Source organism: Suncus etruscus, chromosome 1 (genome assembly GCF_024139225.1).
Source record: "Suncus etruscus isolate mSunEtr1 chromosome 1, mSunEtr1.pri.cur, whole genome shotgun sequence".
NCBI classification, from domain to species: domain Eukaryota; kingdom Metazoa; phylum Chordata; class Mammalia; order Eulipotyphla; family Soricidae; genus Suncus; species Suncus etruscus.
In genome coordinates this window covers 59,743,490-59,762,371 of record NC_064848.1, presented here as the reverse complement: position 1 = coordinate 59,762,371, position 18,882 = coordinate 59,743,490, and the positions used below count along the sequence as shown (strand labels likewise).

Sequence of the window (18,882 nt, the reverse complement as noted above, 5' to 3'; positions counted from 1 at the left end):
TTGTGTTCTTTTGGCCCCTAAGTTATATTTCTGAGAGCAATATTGCTGAGTCATATGGGAGATCAATTTCTAGGTTTTTTTTGTTTGTTTGTTTTTGGGCCACATCTGGTGGTGTTCAGGGGTTACTTCTGGCTCTAAACTTGGAAATCGCTTCTGGCAGGTCCCAGGGGACCATATGGAATGCTTAGGATCAACCCCGGGTCCATCCTGAATTGCTGCAAGCAAGGCAAATACTCTACTGCTGTGTTATCACTCCAACCCCAATTTCTAGTTTTTTGAGAAATGATCATGTTATTTTCCAAAAAGGATGAACCAGGGCCAGAGTGGTGGCACAAAGTGGTAAGGCATTCTGCCTTGCTGATACTAGCCTAGGACGGACCACGGTTTGATCCCCTGGCATGCCATATGATCCCTGCAAACAAGGAGTAATTTCTGAGCACATAGCCAGGAGTAACCCCTGAGTGTCAACCAGTGTGGCCCCAAAATAAAAACTAACAACAACAACAACAACAACAACAAAAGAATAAACCAGTCTACATTCTCACCAGCAGTGGATGAGAATTCTTTTCTCCCTTCATTTGAGCCAGCATTGGTTGTACTTTTTCTTTTTGATGTATGCCAGTTGGAGAGGTATTTTTTTTTTTTACTTTTGTTCTTTTTGTTGTTGCTGTTATTATTGTTGTTTTGGAGCCATATCAGGAGATGCTCAAGGATCACTCCCAACTCTGCACTTAGGAATTACTCCTGGTGGGGCTTGGAGGACCATATGAGTTACCAGGGATTAAACCTGGGTCTGCCACATGCAAAGCAAATGCCCAACCTGCTGTACTATTGTCTGGTCCTTGTTTGTTTTTAATTATGTAGACAAAGCAAAGAAGATGGAGGATGATGGTGGAGCAGAAGAACTTCCAGGGAGTGGTGATGAGAAAAGGGATGAGGAGAGGGGATGACTTCCCCAGGGCACCCCCAGGCTGTGCTAAGGGACTGAGCTCCAGGGAAGGTAAGTGTGCACCAGAGACAGGTACACACAGAGATAAGCATGAGAGGAGACAGGTGTACAGATGTGGCATGTCCCTGTCTGCCCCTTTGGAAATGGGAAAGGAGTAGAGGTGCCCTTCTGGCTTGAATCCTGGCTGAGGGTGTGGGCAGGAGATAATAAGGGTGAAATGGAGGGTTGGGGGTGCTGGAGGCAGTGGCAGGGTGGGCCCCACGCAGGGCGTGGCCCCTCCCCAAAGCCACAGCCGTCAGCTTGGGGCTTCCCATCCCGCTGGCTCAGCAGGTCTCACAAGTTGGCAGCTGACTCACCTCATACCCTCCCAGGGCCTTGGCCCAGGAATGGGCAAGAGGCTTGTGGGGTGGAGCGATTCCCTCCGGGGCTGTGACATGTCCCATGTGTGAAACGAGGACCCATGCCTCACCATGCACACATGTATGCCAGGAAGAGGCACGAGGATGGGGGTTGCGGTGTGGAAGGAGTGTAGTCCTGGGTGCAGGGTTGTGTGTGTGTGTGTGTGTGTGTGTGTGTGTGAGGCACAGATAACTCTGCCCAGAGCTGGGGTCTGCGCCTGGTGGGCTATCTTCTGGAGGAGGCTGTAGGGCAACTCCTGGAAGATCGTTCAAGGAGGAGGCCTTGTGGGTTCAGGGCAGCTATTACAGCTGGTGACAGGACCAGCTTTCCTAAGCTTATCCTGCAGGCTGGCTCTTGTCTTGACTCTGACACATCCTAATCTCATTCAGGGTCTGGCACAAGGAATATAGCTGATGACTCCCTCTCAACCCATCAGGAAGGATCTGAGATTCTTTATGTTTGTTTGTTTTTGAGGGGGGCCACACTCAAAGGCTCTCAGGGTTTACTCCTGCCTTTGCACTCAAATATCGCTCTTGGCAGGCTCAAGGGACCATATGGGATGCTGGGGATCAAACCCATGTCTGTCCCAGGTTACAGGCATGCAAGGCAAATGTCCTACCACTATGCTCTCACTCCAGCCTTTAGGACCTGAGGTTCTTCAGAGGTCTGGTCCATTGGGACCCTCTAGGGTCACTGAAATGGAGTGTGGTTGCGTGGCAATGACACTACTATAGGCTGAGCTGGTCTCAGCTTCAGACTCTTCCCTTCGTGCTCCAGAATCTTGAACTGCCTGGAGTGGCCCAAAGAAGCTAATCAGGAGCCAGGATGCTAGGGCTCTGCTTACAGCTCGTCCTTGGTGGCTTTGAACAGACCCGAGCTCTTTCTGAGGCTATGCATGCTTGAGCAGCTTTCAGGTGTGTGTGTGTGTGTGTGTGTGTGTGTGTGTGTGTGTGTGTGTGTGTGTGTGTAGGGAAGAAGACTTCCCTCATCAGGAGGTGCTTGAAATGCTAGGCAGTGGGACCTTCTCACAGAGAGTAGAGGTATCCCCTGTGTTGTTGGGTTGAAATCTAGGGATTGATGGCAGATATATATCTCAATGTGGGTGCAGAAAAGATTGAACAGAGGTTCAGGCACGTGCCGTGCAGGTAGCTGACTTTGGCACCACATGTAGTTCCCTGAATGTAGAGCCATGAATAAGCCCTGAATACCTGCTGGATGTGGCCCCAAAACTGGAGAGAAAGAAAAGAGAGAACAAAAGAGAAAGAAAAAAGAGAAAGAAGAGAAAAAGAAAGAAGAGAAGGAAAGAAAGGAGAGGTAGAAAGAAAGATAGAAAGAAAGAAAAGGTCTGGTGACCTGCTCTCTCCCCACAGTACCTGTCCTGCTTCTGCAGATGGAGATGTTTAGAGTTCTGAAGCTGAGCTTCAAAAGCAATGAACAACATTGCAGGTCAAGACCTGCTGCTGTATGCCAAAGGGAGTGTCTGTTTGTTCATCCCATCTCTCCTAACCCTATTTGCCTGATGAGGTAAACAGCAGTGTCCCCAAGATTGAGGGGAAGCCCACACATCTTCACATCTTTCCCTCTTTCTCAGACTCTAGCCTAGGCCCCTATCCCCAGATCCCTTTCCTAGACTTTCTGTGTTTTAGGGTTTCACCCGAGGGCAAGGGGCTTACAGAACAAATGGCAGCAAAGACACCGAAACCGGGGCCTGAAGGATATTATGGAGGTCAGGCATTTGCCTTATATGCAGAAGGACGGTGGTTCAAATCCTGGCATCCCATATGGTTCCCCGAGCCTGCCAGAGTGATTTCTGAGCGTGCAGCCAGGAGTAACCCCTGAGTGCTGCCGGGTGTGACCCCAACCCCCCCCCCCCAAAAAAAAAACAACGAAACCATTTGAGTCCCAGATACATGGAAGAAAACCCTTGAAGTGAGTGTGGTCTGGTCTGACTGTTGCTGTATAGACAGACCCCAGGACAAAGCCAGCCTTGTCATAGACTGTCCCAGGAGAGAACCCAGGCACAGGGCCACCAGGGAATGCGAGATACATGAGACCTCCAGCTGGGGGAACTAAAGCCCAGCCTTATCCCTCCCCCGTTACCCAAAGGCTATGTATGGCTGGACATTTTAAAGTAGCTGGTTGAGGGGATGTGGTGGGATGGGAAGGGGTCCATCCTCCACAAAAAACGGTAGGCTCAACTGTGACAGGAAGGGGTCCATCCTCCACAAAAACGGTAGGCTCAACTGTGACAGAAAACAAGAGGCTGAGGGGGTGCAGGGGTGGTGGCTGAGAGGAGGCAGAGTGGAGCAGGCAGGCTGGAACTGGTGCTGCAGTGAGGCGCATCCAGATCTGGGTTCAGCATCTAGGAATCTTGAATTACCTGGGATACCCCAAACCCAGCCCTCACAATCCCATCCACAGGCATGGCTGCGCCCTATGACGCCCTGACAGTTCAGTTTCTCTCCCAGCCAGGGCGGAGGAAACTCAGGTCTTCCCACAAACACTCATCGCTCAGCTGCTCTGTGCAAGTGTGTGTTTTGCAGGTCGAAGCAGTCAGGCCAGCATGTCCCCAGGAGGCTGTCTGCCCCAAACCCTGTCACACCTGGATCCCCCAGGCTCACTGAGCTGCTGCTTGGCACTGATGGAACTAGAGATAGCAGGTGCTTGGTGCAACACCGCCCCTGGCCCAGTGAAGCTGGGAAGAAGTCAAGTTCAGGGATATGAGCAGTCAGGTTGCAAGAGAAATGGTTGAGGGAGATGTACTGGTTATTGGTCTTGCTGATCCCCCTATTGGGATCAGGCCTGTGCTCCCCCTTAACCTTTCCAGAGAGGCCTGGGCATTAGATCGCAGTCAGCCAGGGCAGGAAGGCTCATGTATAAGATTCCTTTCCCCTCAAAAAAAAAAAAAAAAAAAAAGATTCCTTTCCTTTTTTTGGGTGTAAAACCACACCGAGCTGTACTTAGGGATTTCTCTGTACTCTGCACTCAGGGATTACTCCTGGCAGGGTTTGGGGGGCCATATAGGGACCGAACTTGGATCATCGGAGTGCAGGGAAAGTGCCAACCTGCTGTACCATCTGTATAAGGAAGGTTTCTCTTCCTCACACCTCTGAGTACCTCATCTCAACTGGTCTTTTGTCACACCCCTTCTGGACTCCATCCTGACTCCCATCAGCTTGTCCAGGTGTGGATTCATTTCTCCATCACACTAATTCTTGGCCCATAAAGACACTCGGGAATATCTTGCTCAGAGTCACCTGTGCTGATGAGAAAGCCAAACTGGATTCACACTCAGGTTTGTCCAAAAATATGATCTACCAACCACAACTCATTTCCTGAATGGAGGAGCCCCCCTCCCAACCCCACCAAATAACCAAGCCTTAAACCACACTCATCATAGGCACTCAGCCAGGCCCCTGAATTTTCTACTGCTTCCTCAGACACACCTTACTCTCTTTTGCATCTTTCTCATGCAACCTTTTTGTTTCTTTTTAAGTGAAGGCCACACCTGACTATAGTGCCACACCCAAAGATGGCTCCCAGGGTGCTTAGTGGACCATGTAGTACCAGGGGTCAAAGCCCCAAAGTTCTCAGGGCCTTGCATATGCTAAGTATATGTTCTACCTACTACTGAGTCACACCCTCTCATAAGGCTTTTTTTTTTTCTTTTTTTTTTTGGTTTTTGGTTTTTGGGTCACACCCGGCAGTGCTCAGGCCTACTCCAGCTCTACGCTCAGAACTTGCTTGGGGACCATATAGGATGCCGGATTTGAACCACCATCCTTCAGTATGCAAGGCAAATGTCCTACCTCCATGCTATCTATCCAGCCACAAGACTTTTTTTCCCTTTATTATTATTATTATTATTATTATTATTATTATTATTATTATTATTATCTTAAAGTTTGGAAGCTTTCCTGAGAACACTCAGGGGAATGGTCCTAGTTCTGTGCTTGTGAGTCACTCCTAGAAGTGTTAGGGATACCTTCAGGCACTGAGAATGGAGCCTTGGGCTCCCAAATGCAAAGCATGTGTTCAACCCATTGAACTATCTCTATTGCTCTCATAAATCTTTCTTTCTTTCTTTCTTTCTTTCTTTCTTTCTCTTTCTTCTTTCTTTCTTTTCTTTCTTTCTTTTTTCTTTCTTCTTTCTTTTCTTTCTTTCTTTCTTTCTTCTTCTTTCTTTTTTCTTCTTTCTTTCTTTCTTTCTTTCTTTCTTTCTTTCTTTCTTTCTTCTTCTTTTTCTTTCTTTCTTTCTTTTCTTTCTTCTTTCTTTCTTTTCTCTTTCTTCTTTCTTCTTCTCTTTCTTTCTTTCTTTCTTCTTTCTCTTCTTTCTTTCTTTCATTCTTTCTTTCTTTCTTCTCTTTCTTTCTTTCTTTCTTTTTTCTTTCTCTTTCTTTCATTCTTTCTTTTTCTTTATTCTCTTTTACTTTTCTTTTTCCTTTTTCTTTCTTTCATCTTTCCTTCTTTCTTCTTTCTTTCTTCTTCCTTTCTCTCTCTCTTTCTTTCTTTCTTTCTTTCTTCTTCTTTCTTTCTTTCTTTTCTTTCCTTTCTTTCTTTCTTTCTTTCTTCTTCTTTCTTCTTTCTTTCTTTCTTTCTTTCTTTCTCTTTTTTTCTTTCTTTCTTCTTTCTTTCTTTCTTTCTTTCTCTCTCTCTTTCTCTCTCTCTCTCCCTCCCTCCCTCCCTCCCTCCCTCCCTCCCTCCCTCCCTCCCTCCCTCCCTTCCTTCCTTCCTTCCTTTCCTTCCTTCCTTCCTCCTTCCTTCCTTCCTTCCTTCCTTCCTTCCTTCCTTTCCTTCCTTCTTTCTTTTTTCCTTTCTTTCTTTCTTTCTTTCTTTCTTTCTTTCTTTCTTTCTTTCTTCTTCTTTCTTTCTTTCTTTCTTTCTTTCTTTCTTTCTTTCTTTCTTTCTTTCTTTCTTTCTTTTCTTTAAGTGGGAACACATTGGAGTATGCTTAAGGCTTATTTCTACCTGGCTCTGTGCTCAGGGATCATTCCTGGCAGGGGTTCAGGGACTAGATATGTACAGAGGATGTAACCCAAGTTAGAGATCTGCAAGGAAAATGCCCTACTCCCTGTAGTATTGCTCTGTTCCCCCCTAAATCTTTCGGATTCTATTTTCCTGTTTGATCCAATGAGCCCAGTACCTAAACTCCTCTATTATAAAACTTTTTTTTTTTTTTGGTTTTTGGTTTTTGGGTCACACCCGGCAGCGCTCAGGGGTTACTCCTGGCTCTACGCTCAGAAATCGCTCCTGGCAGGCATGGGGGACCATATGGAATGCTGGGATTCGAACTACCATCCTTCTACATGCAAGGCAAATGCCCTACCTTCATGCTATATCTCTGGCCCCCCAAAAGAGGGTTTCTTTTAACACCCTGACGACTTAGCAACAGGCAACAACCTCGCTTGCAGGGCAGGGCTCTCTGCAGTTGCCCTCTAATGGTGAGGTGAAACCAGAGGACCCTCCACATCATGCTGACTTCGATGGAGGATATGCACAAAAACCAGGGTCTCTAACTACAGAAACCTGACACCAACAACAGCAATTGTTGAAAAAATTTTAATGGGACCTCAGAGACTGACTTGGGTTGGGCAACCTAGTTTGCCTGGTGTCCAGAGTTGGTCTTATGCCAGAAAACTTTAGGGGTAAGGTCTCCTTGTATTTAGGCCAAGGCTTTTCCTTTCCATTTTCCCATATTTGCTGGGCCTATGCAAACAATGACAATTGCCACTCTCACACTGTTTTTACTGTATTTCTTTAACTCTTAGCCTTTAAAAAAGCTTACTAAACCTTCTGCTAGTGCTTTAATGGGTTCATTGGTGATTCAATAATTTTCTTTTTTAATAAATTATCTTTATTTAAACATCATGATTACAAATATAATTGTAGTTGTATGATTACAGTCATGTAAAAGAACACCCCCCTTCACAGTGCAGGATTCCCACCACCAATTTCCCGGATCTCCCTCCTTCCCACCCCACCCACACGTGTACTCGAGATAGGCTTTCTTTTTCCCTCATTCATTCACATTTTTATGATAGTTTTCAGTGTAGTTATTTCTCTAACTGCACTCATCACTCTATGTGTTGAGCTTCATGTTCATGAGCTGCACCTATATGGGAAGATGGGGGGAAATAAGGGTTGGGACTGAGGCAGTAAAATATTAGAATGAGATTTGTGAGGCAGTATCAAGGTCACAATACAAGATGGATGTTATGGATATATAAAATATATGCATACAATACTATCAATAGGAAAACAAGGAGAAAAAAATTCCAGGGACTGTCCCAACATAATACCACTACTAAAACAGCCCGCCTGCCTCCCAAAGTGCATTTCCATTAGTGTAGGGAGAGGTAGGGGGAAAGCCTGAGGACCACTAAGAGTCCACCCTGAACCCACTTCTTGGCCATCTGAGCTGGCACCCCAGGGAAGGCCTGGAGTCAGGGGAAAAAGACAAGGACAGCTGGGGGCCTGCCAAGCCACCCAGCACTCCCCAGGCCGGGAGAAGGGGCTCTGGTATGGGGCCTCCCCAAACCCCATGCCTGGCAAGAGCTGGTCTCCAGAATCAAGGAGGAAACTGGAAGCCAGATGTCTGTCCGCCCTCCTCCCCATGGCACCTCCCACCCCCCCTGGAGTACGGAGAATTCAATAATTTTCAAAAATATGCTTGCTACTGAACTTTTTCTTCTTTCCTTTCTCTTCTACCTCTTTAGTTTTTCTTTCAATTTTCTATTATCATTGTTATTATTATTTTTGGATTTTGGGCCACACCCAATGATGCTCAGGGGGTTACTCTGGCTATAGCTCAGAAGTCGCTCCTAGCTTGGGGGGGCACATATGGGATGCCAGGGAATCGAACAGAGGTCTGTCCTAGGTCAGCTGCATGCAAGGCAAACACTCTACTGCTGAGCCACCGCTCCAGCCCCAATTTTCTATTTTTTAAAATAGCTTTGCTTTTGGTCTTTTTGAAACAAATGTATTACGATCAGTTATGTCAACTATGTGCTGCATTTTCTTTAAATAAATTTAATAAAAATAAAAAAGCTTGGGGCTGGAGAAATAGCATGGAGGTTAGGCGTTTGCCTTGCATACAGAACATCAGTGGTTCAAATCCCGGCATCCCATATGGTCCCCTGAGCCTGCCAGGAGTGATTTCTGAGTATAGAGCCAAGAGTAACCCTTGAGCGCTGCCGGTGTGATCCCAAAAGAATACAAAACAAAACAAACAAACAAAAAAGCTTCAAAAGCGTCACCTTCCCCTTTTTTTGGGGGGGGGAGGAAGAATTACACCAAGCACTCCTGTCAGTGCTTGGAGTATCTTAGGGTATCTTCTGCGTCTCTCACAGGCAAAGCAATTACTCCAGCCTTGTGAACCATCTCCCTGATCCAAAGGTTCTTTAAAATGTTTAGTATGGTGGTGGCTGGAGCAATATAGCACAACAGGTATAGTGTTTGCCTTGCACACTGCTGACATGTGTTTGATCCCCAGAATCCTGTATACCCCCCTCCCCCAGCCAGGAACAACCCCCTGAGCACCAGTGGTGTGATCCCAAAACAAACAAACAAACAAACAAATTTTAGTGTGGGTCTGGACAGAGAGTACAGCAGTAGGCTGCTTGCCTTGCACAGGGTGAGCCTGGATTTGATCTCTGATATCCCATATGGTCCCTAGGCCCTCAAGGAGTGATCCCTGAATGCAAAGTCAGGACTAACCCTGAGCACTATCAGCTATGGTTCCCACTTCCCTCTCTATTCCCAAATGACTAGGCAGCATGCTCAAGGCCAGGACATGACATTCTGAAGAAAACCATGTGCTCAACAAAGCATGATGTGAACCACCAAGTTGATGGAAGGGGAACTGCTCATGTTCAAGAGCATGATGGGACTCTGGGGCTCTAGCCTGCTCCAAGCCCCTAGTTCCAGGTGGGCAGCCCCTGTGCAGATGAGATAAAGCACGTTCCTGCAGTGGCTGCGTGCACCAGCCTTGGTGGACGCAGGAGGAAAAATATTAACTCAGTGGAATGAGCATGGGCACCTGTGTGCAGGGAGATAGTGTATGCTCTGATGTGCACAGGTAGAGCGCACATGGGTCTGCCTGTGCACACACCTATAGTGCAAACATGCTGGCATCGATACTCACACCTGCCTGTGTATACAGAACTGTAGTGCACACATAACATATATAAACTCACACACATGCCTGTACATACCCGCATGTTCACACACACATGGTAAAACGAATGTTGGGAATCAGGAGGAGATTGAACAGTTAGTATATTTGCTTTGCATGTCGGAAGCTCTGGGTTCGATCTCAGGCCTCTCATGGTTCCCTTAGCTTTCCAGGTAGTGACAATACCCACCCCACCCCCAGCACCAAAGTGAGAGAATAGCTCCTGAGATCTCCAGGGGTGGTTGGGGGGGTCTAAATAAAACAAAACAAATCATAAACAAAGGTGACAGCTTCTCACGTGTGCACTTTCTTTAGGGTCCATTTCTTCAGTTCTGGCAACAAATTCTTACCCTAGGAAGCCTTCCTGGCCCATTACAGCTCAAACTAGAAAAACTATAGGTTTGAGCTTTTGGTGAGGCAGTGGTTTTTTTTTTTTTTTTGGTTTTTGGGCCACACCCGTTTGACGCTCAGGGGTTACTCCTGGCTATGCGCTCAGAAATCGCCCCTGGCTTGGGGGACCATATGGGACACCGGGGGATCGAACCGCGGTCCGTCCTACGCTAGCGCTTGCAAGGCAGACACCTTACCTCTAGCGCCACCTTCCCGGTCCCAAGGCAGTGGTTTTGAGGTGAGGTGGGTGGCAATGCTTAGGGATTACTTCCTTTTTTTTTTTTGGATTTTGGTGTGTGGGTCACACCCAGCAGCTCTCAGGGGTTACTCCTGGTTCTATGCTCAGAAATAGCTCCTGGTAGGCTCAGGGGACAGTATGAAATGGCGGGATTTAAACCACCATCCTTCTGCATGCAAGGCAAACGCCCTACCTTCATGTTATCTCTTCTGCCCCAGGGATTACTTTTTTTTTTTTTTTTGGTTTTTGGGCCACACCCGGTAATGCTCAGGGGTTACTCCTGGCTATGTGCTCAGAAGTTGCTCCAGGCTTGGGGGACCATATGGGGCACCCGGGGGATCGAACCGCGGTCCGTCCAAGGCTAGCGCAGGCAAGGCAGGCACCTTACCTTTAGCGCCACCGCCCGGCCCCCCAGGGATTACTTTTGACTCTGTGTAAAGAAGCCATCCTCGGGCCGGGCGGTGGCGCTAGAGGTAAGGTGCCTGCCTTGCCAGCGCTAGCCTAGGACGGACCGCGATTCCCCGGCGTCCCATATGGTCCCCCAAGCCAGGAGTGACTTCTGAGCGCATAGCCAGGAGGAACCCCTGAGCGTCATGGGTGTGGCCCAAAAACAAAAATAAAAACAAAAAAAAACCCAAACAAACAAACAAAAAAGAAGCCATCCTCGTGGGGGCCATGGAACTATATGGGATATCAGGATTGAACTGAAGTTGGCTGTGCCCAGGCAAGGGCCCCTACGGCTGGGGTGTGCTCCTCCCAAAAACATGAACCTCAGTATCCACATTCAAGGTAAGAGCCTCTACCTACTGTAATACCACTCTGTTCCCTTTGTTGTTATTGTTATTTTTTTCTGGTCAATTTTGGGCCAAAGAAATAGTGAAGTAAGACCTATTATATATTACATATGGTTCCCTGAGCACAATCAGGAGTGATCCCTCATCATAGAGTCAGGAATAGTCCCTGAGCAAAGGATGGTATGACCTCAAAACACAAATTAAAACAATAAAATAAATTTCCCTCAATTCACCAAATGGACCCAGAATATAGCTCAAATGGTAGATCACATGACTTGTATGTGCAGGTTCTAAGGACCCTAGTCCCTCATCTCAAGAGATGACCCCTATAAAAGTAGGTTAAAGGGGCTAGAAAGATAGTTTCATCCTCCTTAATGTTGACAAAGTGGGGAGGGGCTGTATTTCTGTGTGTCCTCAGGAAAAAAATTTGGTTGGAAAGTAACATCATTTAGCAGGTAGGGAATTTGCCTTGCACACAACCAACCTGAGTTTAATCTCCTGCATCCTATATGGTTCCCCAGAACTGCCAGAACTAAATTCCTAGTTCAAGGCTATGAGTAACCCCTGTGCATCTCAGGGTGTGGCCCAAAAACTAACTAAATGAATAAAATAAAGGATCTGAGATTGAAAACTTTTTTGTTTATTTTGGAGTCACCTGGTGTTGCTCAGGGGCTACTCCTGGCTCTGCCTGCACTCAGGGATTACACCAAGTAGATTTAGATAAATATATGGAATGCCAGGGTCAGCCAGGGTCAGCGTGTGCAGGACCAGTGCTTTACTCACTGTACTATCTCTTTAGACCGAAATGAGATTGTGTGTGTGTGTGTGTGTGTGTGTGTGTTCTCTATTTTGGGAATGTGGGAGGAGTCATTCCCAGTGCTCAGGAGGCCCTGGGGTTCCCTCCTGGTGATTCTTGTCTAACCTGGTTCAGTGTGAGAGCCTGGGAATGCAGTACTGTTTTTCAATGACCTGGGTTTTACCTGGACCACTCCAGGGGTGCTCACAGTCCTCATAGCTACCTAGCAATACTTGGGGAGCAGGTCTGGGGATTGAATTAGGGTTGGCCACCTGGAAGGCAAGAGCTTTAAACTCTGTATTCTCTCTCTGGAACCTGTTTTCTACTTAAAATTTTTTTCCATTCCAGTAATAGACATTATATCTGCTCGACTTGTTTGGCTATGTGTTCATAAATACTTAAATTTTCAGTTAGTTAAATATTAAAGTCGCAAATCATCAGTACACATTGTAAAAATTTTCATGTTGTAAGAAATAAGATTGATGGTCACTGGTTTATTTCCAACTTTTCATTTGAAAGAATAGTGTATTTCAGACAAAATTAACATAAGAAAACTAATTTGAGGAGGGAGTTTAGGGACACAGCCAGCTATGTTCGGGACCTATTCCTGCTGGTGCGTGGGGAATCATATGTGATGCTGGAGAGTGAACCAGAGTTGGCCCTGTGCGAGGCAAGCAACTTACTTCCTGTAGACATTAACATTGTTCATCAATTTAAATTGATTTATCTTCAATTGAATGAAAAAATTTAAACTAAAATTAATTTTAAAAATTTTTGTATAGTTTTTTTGGGGACCAGGGAGGACCATACTCACTGGTAATCAAAAGTACCTGACAGGGGCCAGAGAGAAAGCATGGAGGTAGGGCATTTGCCTTGCATGCAGAAGGACAATGGTTCAAATCCTGGCATCCCATATGGACCCCTGTGCCTGCCAGGAGCAATTTCTGAGCGTAGAGCCAGGAGTAACCCCTGAGCACTGTCAGGTGTGACCCAAAACCCAAAACAAACAAAACCCAAAGTATCTGAACCCCCCCCCAAAAAATGTTCCTGACAGAGCTCAGGAGACCAAAACCAGGGAAGCACTTTAATCCATATACTAGCTCTTGGGCCCCCCCCCCCATTTACAATTTTATCATTTTTCTTTTGTTTTGTTTTTGTTTTTGGGCCACACCCAGTGGTGCTCAGGGGTTACTCTTGTCTCTGTGCTCAGAAATCACTTCTGTCAGGCACTCGGGACCATATAGGATGCCGTGATTTTAACCACCATCTGTCTTGGGTCGGCCACTTGCAAGGCAAACACCCTACCGCTGTGCTTGCTCTCTGGCCACCTCTTGGTTTGTTTTTGGGCCACACCTGGTAACATTCAGGCATTATTCCTGGCTCTGTGCTCAGAAATCACTCCTGGCAGGCTTTAGGGACCATATGGAATGCCGTGGATCAAACCATCAATACACAGGTCAGTATGTGCAAGGCAAATACCCTATCTACTGTGCTATCACTCTGGCCCCAAATTTAATCTTTTTTTGTTGTTGTTGGGGGGGGTCACACCTGGCAGTGCTCAGGGTTCACTCCTGGCTCTACACTCAGAAATCGCTCCTGGCAGGCTCAGAGGACCATATGAAATGCCGGATTCAAACTACCGACCTTCTGCATGATAAGCAAACGTCTTACCTCCATGCTATCTCTCCGGCCCCAAAATTTAATCATTTTAACTAAAGTTTTTTGTTTGTTTTTGGGCCACATCTGGTGGTGCTCAGGGATTACTCTGGCTCCACCACACTCAGGGATCACTCCTGGCAGGGCCCTGGGGGACCATGTGAAGTAATAGGATCAAAAGGCAAGCATTCTACCTGCTGTACTATCTCTCTGGTCCAAAATTACTATCTGGGTCCAGAGTAATAGCACAGTGGTAGAGTGTTTGCCTTGCACACAGCCAATCCAGGACAGATGGTGTTTCGAATCCTGGCATTCCATATGGTCTCCTGGGTCTGCCAGGGTCTATTTCTGAGAGTAGAGCTGGGAGTGACCCTTGAGTCCCATTGGATGTGACCCCCCCAAAATTACTATCTGCCTTAATAGGCTGATGTTGCCTTCATAAGCCTTTCCTAGTGTCCAGTATTAATGGAAAAATCACTGAGTAGGTTAATGCATGTCCTGCAACCCTATCTCTCAGATGAGGAAACAGAGGCTCAGGAGTATAGGCTGGAGCCAAGGTGGTACAGTGAATTTGAAGCCACACTAGAACTCAAACTCAAGTGAGAGATCAAGGGATGTACAGGGGTCTTCACTGCAGGTCAGGGCAAAGCCACACAGTAGCATGCAGATTTCCTTAAAAATCTTAAAAAATCATGGGCCGGAGAGATAGCATGGAGGTAAGGCGTTTGCCTTTCATGCAGGAGGTTATCGGTTCGAATCCCGGCGTCCCATATGGTCCCCCGTGCCTGTCAGGAGCAATTTCTGAGCCTGGAGCCAGGAATAACCCCTGAGCACTGCCGGGTTTGACCCAAAAAAAAAAAAAAAATCTTAAAAAATCTTAAAAAAAAAAGTATAGGGGAGCTGGAGAGATAGTGCAAGGATTAAGGCACTTGCCTTGAATAAATTTGGCCTTGTTTTTTGATACACAGTACTGCAAGCATATGGTTTCTTTAGCACCACCAGGCATGATCCCTGAGTTTAGAGCCTAAAGTAAGCCCTGAGCACTTCATAGTCTTACTTGAAGAGAAAAGAACAGGGTTAGGCCAGAACCTTCCCAGCAGCTCACCAAGGATGTCTGCTTCTCTGCACCCAACTCTGGAGCTATACCAACAGAGTTGAAGGTGGTGGTATTGGAAGTTCCTGCTGTAGGACATGATGTCTGGGACTCCTTCTGGCTATTTCCTTCTCAGTCACAGTACCCATCTCCAGGTTATAACTGGAAGCCCTTCCGAGGGCCTTTCCCACCTCTCTCTGCTGGCCACTCACTACCCCCAGATTATAAGTATCTAACCACAGTCTACTGGGCTTCAAATTTCAGGGGCTGGAGTGAAAGTACAGTGGGGAAGGACGCTTGCCTTGCACACAGCTGATTCAGATTTGATCCTTGGTATCCCGTATAGTCCTCTAAACCCCACTAAGAGTGATTCTTGAGTGGAGGGCCAGGAGTAACCACTGAGCACAGTCGGTTGTGCCCCCACCCTCAAGAAACCAAACAAATAAAAACTCAAAACGCAAGCTGGCTCAGTACTGCCTTCCTTCCCTTCCCTTCACCTCATCACAGTCGCCTGCTCTGTTCTCTCCTTAGTTCTGGAGATAGGCTGGCGGGGTTCGGCTCCTCCACCAAGTCCCTCCTGCTCAGCGCTGACCCCAGACCAATCCCACCAGTACTGCTCAAGTTCTCATTTTCTCCTGGGGAGACATCCTTTGAGCCCCACAGCACACACTATCCTGAGGGAAGGCCCTGGTTCCCTGGAATCGACCCCACAGAGTCTATGCAAGGGAAACAGAAGCAGAGAGTTGGCCTGGCTGGGTTGGGAGAAGAATTGGATCCTTCAAGAGGGACCCTTTCATGCTGCCCACCTCTCCCTGCGGTGTACTTGAGGGCACATTCCAGGTCCAGGCCTGTCTGTTGGCGCCCTCTAGAGGGCGGTTCTGTTGGCAGAGCAGACTCTAGCTGGCCCTTCCCAAACCTGCAGGCCCCTGGATTTACCGCCCCCCCAAACTCCCAGCACTAGGTCCCAGCTCCAATCCCAAACTGCCCCTCCTTGAAGACCCAGCCAGGCCCCTGACTTTCGAGTCCTCACCCCTAACTCCCTGAGCCTGGAGTGCCCACAGCCCTCAGCCCAAGCACCCACTAACCCCTCTCTGGCTTGAAGCCTTATTTGGTTCCTCCATAGGCTCATGCTTAGGACTTCTCTAAATTCCTTATTGTCTCTCACATGGGGATTCCCAAAGGCTGTATAATGAATACCTGAAAATAGCTAAGGGACCCCAAGGGTTCCAGATCAGGCACACATGGACTATGTGTGAAATAATGAAATAACAGGAGCATAGCGAAAGAATCTGAATAAAGTAAATATGTTTACAACAGCACAGAGATGTTGGCAACATTGTTTACATAGTATTTGTTTGTGACAGAATGCTTTTGTGTTAAACCAGAGTGATATTTTCTTTTTCTTTTTTGGTTTTCTGGGTCACACCCGGCAGCGGCAGCGCTCAGAGGTTACTCCTGGCTCTACGCTCAAATCGCTCAGGGCAGACAGGGGACCATATGGGATGTTGGGATTCGAACCATTGTCCTTCTGCATGCAAGGCAAATGTCTTACCTCCATGTTATCTCACCGGCCTTGTATTTTCTTTTTTTTAATTTATGATATGATGATGATGATGATGATGTTTTTGGGCCACATCAGGTGACGCTCAGGGGTTACTCCTGGCTATGCGCTCAGAAATCGCTCCTCGCTTAGGGGACCATATGGAATGCCAGGGGATCAAACCGTGGTCTGTCCTAGGCTAGCACCGGCAAGGCTTACCGCTTGTGCCACCGCTCTGACCCCTAATTTATTATTTTTTCTTTCTTTATTTTTTGGCTCAGGGGTTGCTCAGGAGGCTCTGCACTCGGAAATCGCTCCTGGCAGGCTTGGGGGACCATATGAGATGCCAGGAATCAAACCTGGGTTCATCACAGGTTGACTGCTTGCAAGGCAAATGCCCTGCCACTGAGTTATCACTCTAGCCCCCTGAGAGGGCTATTTTCAAAAGTCATGTTTTTTGCCAAACCGAATGAAAATATTTTGCTCATAGCACTCCTGGGCCCTCCCAGGCATGACCTTGTGTTAAGACGTGATATGCTAATTAGGGAAGCTCCAGGCCCTGTAAAGGGAAGCACCCAGGAGCCAACTTGTGTGAGTGAGTGATAATGCTAATAAGAAAGGCCACAGGTCAGCCCTGTCAAGCTGGCTAGATTTTACAGAAAGCACCCAAGAGTGTTGAGTGCAACCAATGAGAATTTTTAGTGATTACATAATTGTAACACGAGAGACAGAATTCCTTCAACATCACAGGAAGACCACCGATCTAACAGGAGACCTGCCAGAACTTCAGCCCCCTCGCCCTTCCAGAGATATCACGTTACAGAGGGACAACTGGTGAGCAAGCCCATGCAATGTTGTATTAGACTTAGGGTTTAGCTAGTGTAGACTGGAGTACCAAAAAATAAAGCTGTGATTAGCATTATATAATCTGCCTGGTCATTTGTCAGCGCTCATCAACAATTCCATCCAGTCTAGTACTCGATAGAGACCCAGGGCAGGGGAGATTATACTGTGGGTAGGATGAGGATGTTTGCCATATATGTAGCTAACCCAGGTTATATTCTTGGCACCCATATGTTCCCCCAGAGCCTTCTAAGAATGATTCCTGAATGCAGAGTCAGGAGTAACCCCTAAGCATCGTTGTTTGTGTCTGTAAAATCAAAGAAAAGACTAAAATCTATTGCTTTCTCCTATAGATGAGACACCCTAAGAGGGGAAGACCTGGTAGTCTCCCTCTCTGCTCAGACTGGGTTATTTATGAAAATAGCACTTGTGGCCCGGAGAGATAGCACAGCGGCGTTTGCCTTGCAAGCAGCCGATCCAGGACCAAAGGTGGTTGGTTCGAATCCCGGTGTCCCATATGGTCCCCCGAGCCTGCCAGGAGCTATTTCTGAGCAGACAGCCAGGAATAACCCCTGAGCACCGCCGGGTGTGGACCAAAAACCAAAAAAAAAAAAAAGAAAGAAAAAAAAAGAAAATAGCACTTGTATGTATTGGTGGAAAAGATAGTATAGCAGATAAGGCCTGCCAGGGCTTGATCCTAACATTACATATGGTTGCCTGAGCCAGGAGTGATCCCTGAGCACAGAGCCAAGAATAAGTCTTGAGCATTGCTGGTTGTAGTTCAAACCTCCTCCTATATCCCCCCCAAATCATTTGTAGTTTCTCTTTTCCCTCAAACAGGGAGGAAATCCATAGTCTGAGCCTCTTCTTTCTTCTCCAAAATAATTGGGCAGGAGCAATAGTATAGCAAAGTAGGGTGTTTGTCTTGTACATGACGGCTCAGGCTCACTCCTTTGTTAGGGTTCACTTCCTTACCACATATAAACACTGTCAAGAATGATCCCTGAGTGCATAGCCAGGAGTAAGACCTGAGCATTGCCAATATGGCCCCAGAAAAACCAAAACCGAATGAAGACTTCTGTGGCAGTCCAGGGCTCCTCCCGGACCACACCACCTAGCTACCCATCTCCAGTTCCTGTTCTGTGCTGCTTTGTTCCGTAGCATCTGGGACCAGTGAGATCTTGATTTGGCTCCGGCTAGACTCCTAGCTTAGAGTACAGGCCCTTCCTCTGGGACCAGGAAGCCCAGAAGGCCTGGAGGGCCTCGTGGAAGTTAGCCTCTGTCCCCACAAATGCATCCTCAGAGCTTGTCTCCTGGTGTTGCTGGCAGGAGAGGAGAGGTTATTTTGAGCAGAGCATCTGGACTTGGCTCCACTGGCCAAACCCCTGCCCCACTAACCTCTTCCCTGGAGGAGCAGGACCAGCCCTCGAGGCCACCCTCAGAGGGCTGAGACACAGCGTTAGACTGGGGACAGGGGGACAGCAGAGTGCTTTCTGGGGATGTGGGTCTAGCTAAGGACCCTCAGATAAGCAAGACCAGGACCTGTTGCTCCGGAGTTTCGCCTTGCACAGTGGGAAGAGCCTCTTATCTCAGTTGAGTGAGTCCCTTCCAAGAGTGGCTGGGACTGGGCCATGGGCGCAGGCCTGGCCATGTCCTGGGGACCCCACATGGAAGGCGGTGATTGTGGGAACTGAGGAGGGGTCCTGCTGGGAGTGGAATGCCTCAAAATCTGTTCTTATTTAGCCCCACATGCCATGTGACTCATTGCCTAAGTTTCTCCCCTGGAGCATTGAGTGAGAGGCTTTCAGAGAGAGCTGGGCTGGGCTGTCCACAGAGCATGAGCTTGGAGCAAGGAGAGAAAGAAGACCAACTCACTGGGCCCAAACAGAAGTGGGGTCTGGTCTGAGAGAGGGGCCTCTGCAGGCCTGCTGGCATGGCCTCTTTCTCCAGAGTTCCCTTCAGAAAGGCCTGGGCTCAGGCAGAGGTTCCTGAGGTCAGTACTAGGAGTGAG

The 18,882-nt window shown here is 47.5% G+C and overlaps 1 protein-coding gene across 1 annotated transcript in view; it reads left to right on the top strand.

Moving 5' to 3' along the window:
* Window positions 1-885: 885 nt before the first annotated feature.
* AQP7 (aquaporin 7) overlaps window positions 886-18,882 on the top strand; it is a 40,141-nt gene continuing 22,144 nt past the window's right edge. The window contains exons 1-2 of the mRNA XM_049771063.1: window positions 886-1,000; window positions 2,995-3,074. Of these exons, the coding sequence (XP_049627020.1) occupies window positions 886-1,000; window positions 2,995-3,074 (195 nt within the window). The remainder of the gene's footprint in view (window positions 1,001-2,994; window positions 3,075-18,882) is intronic.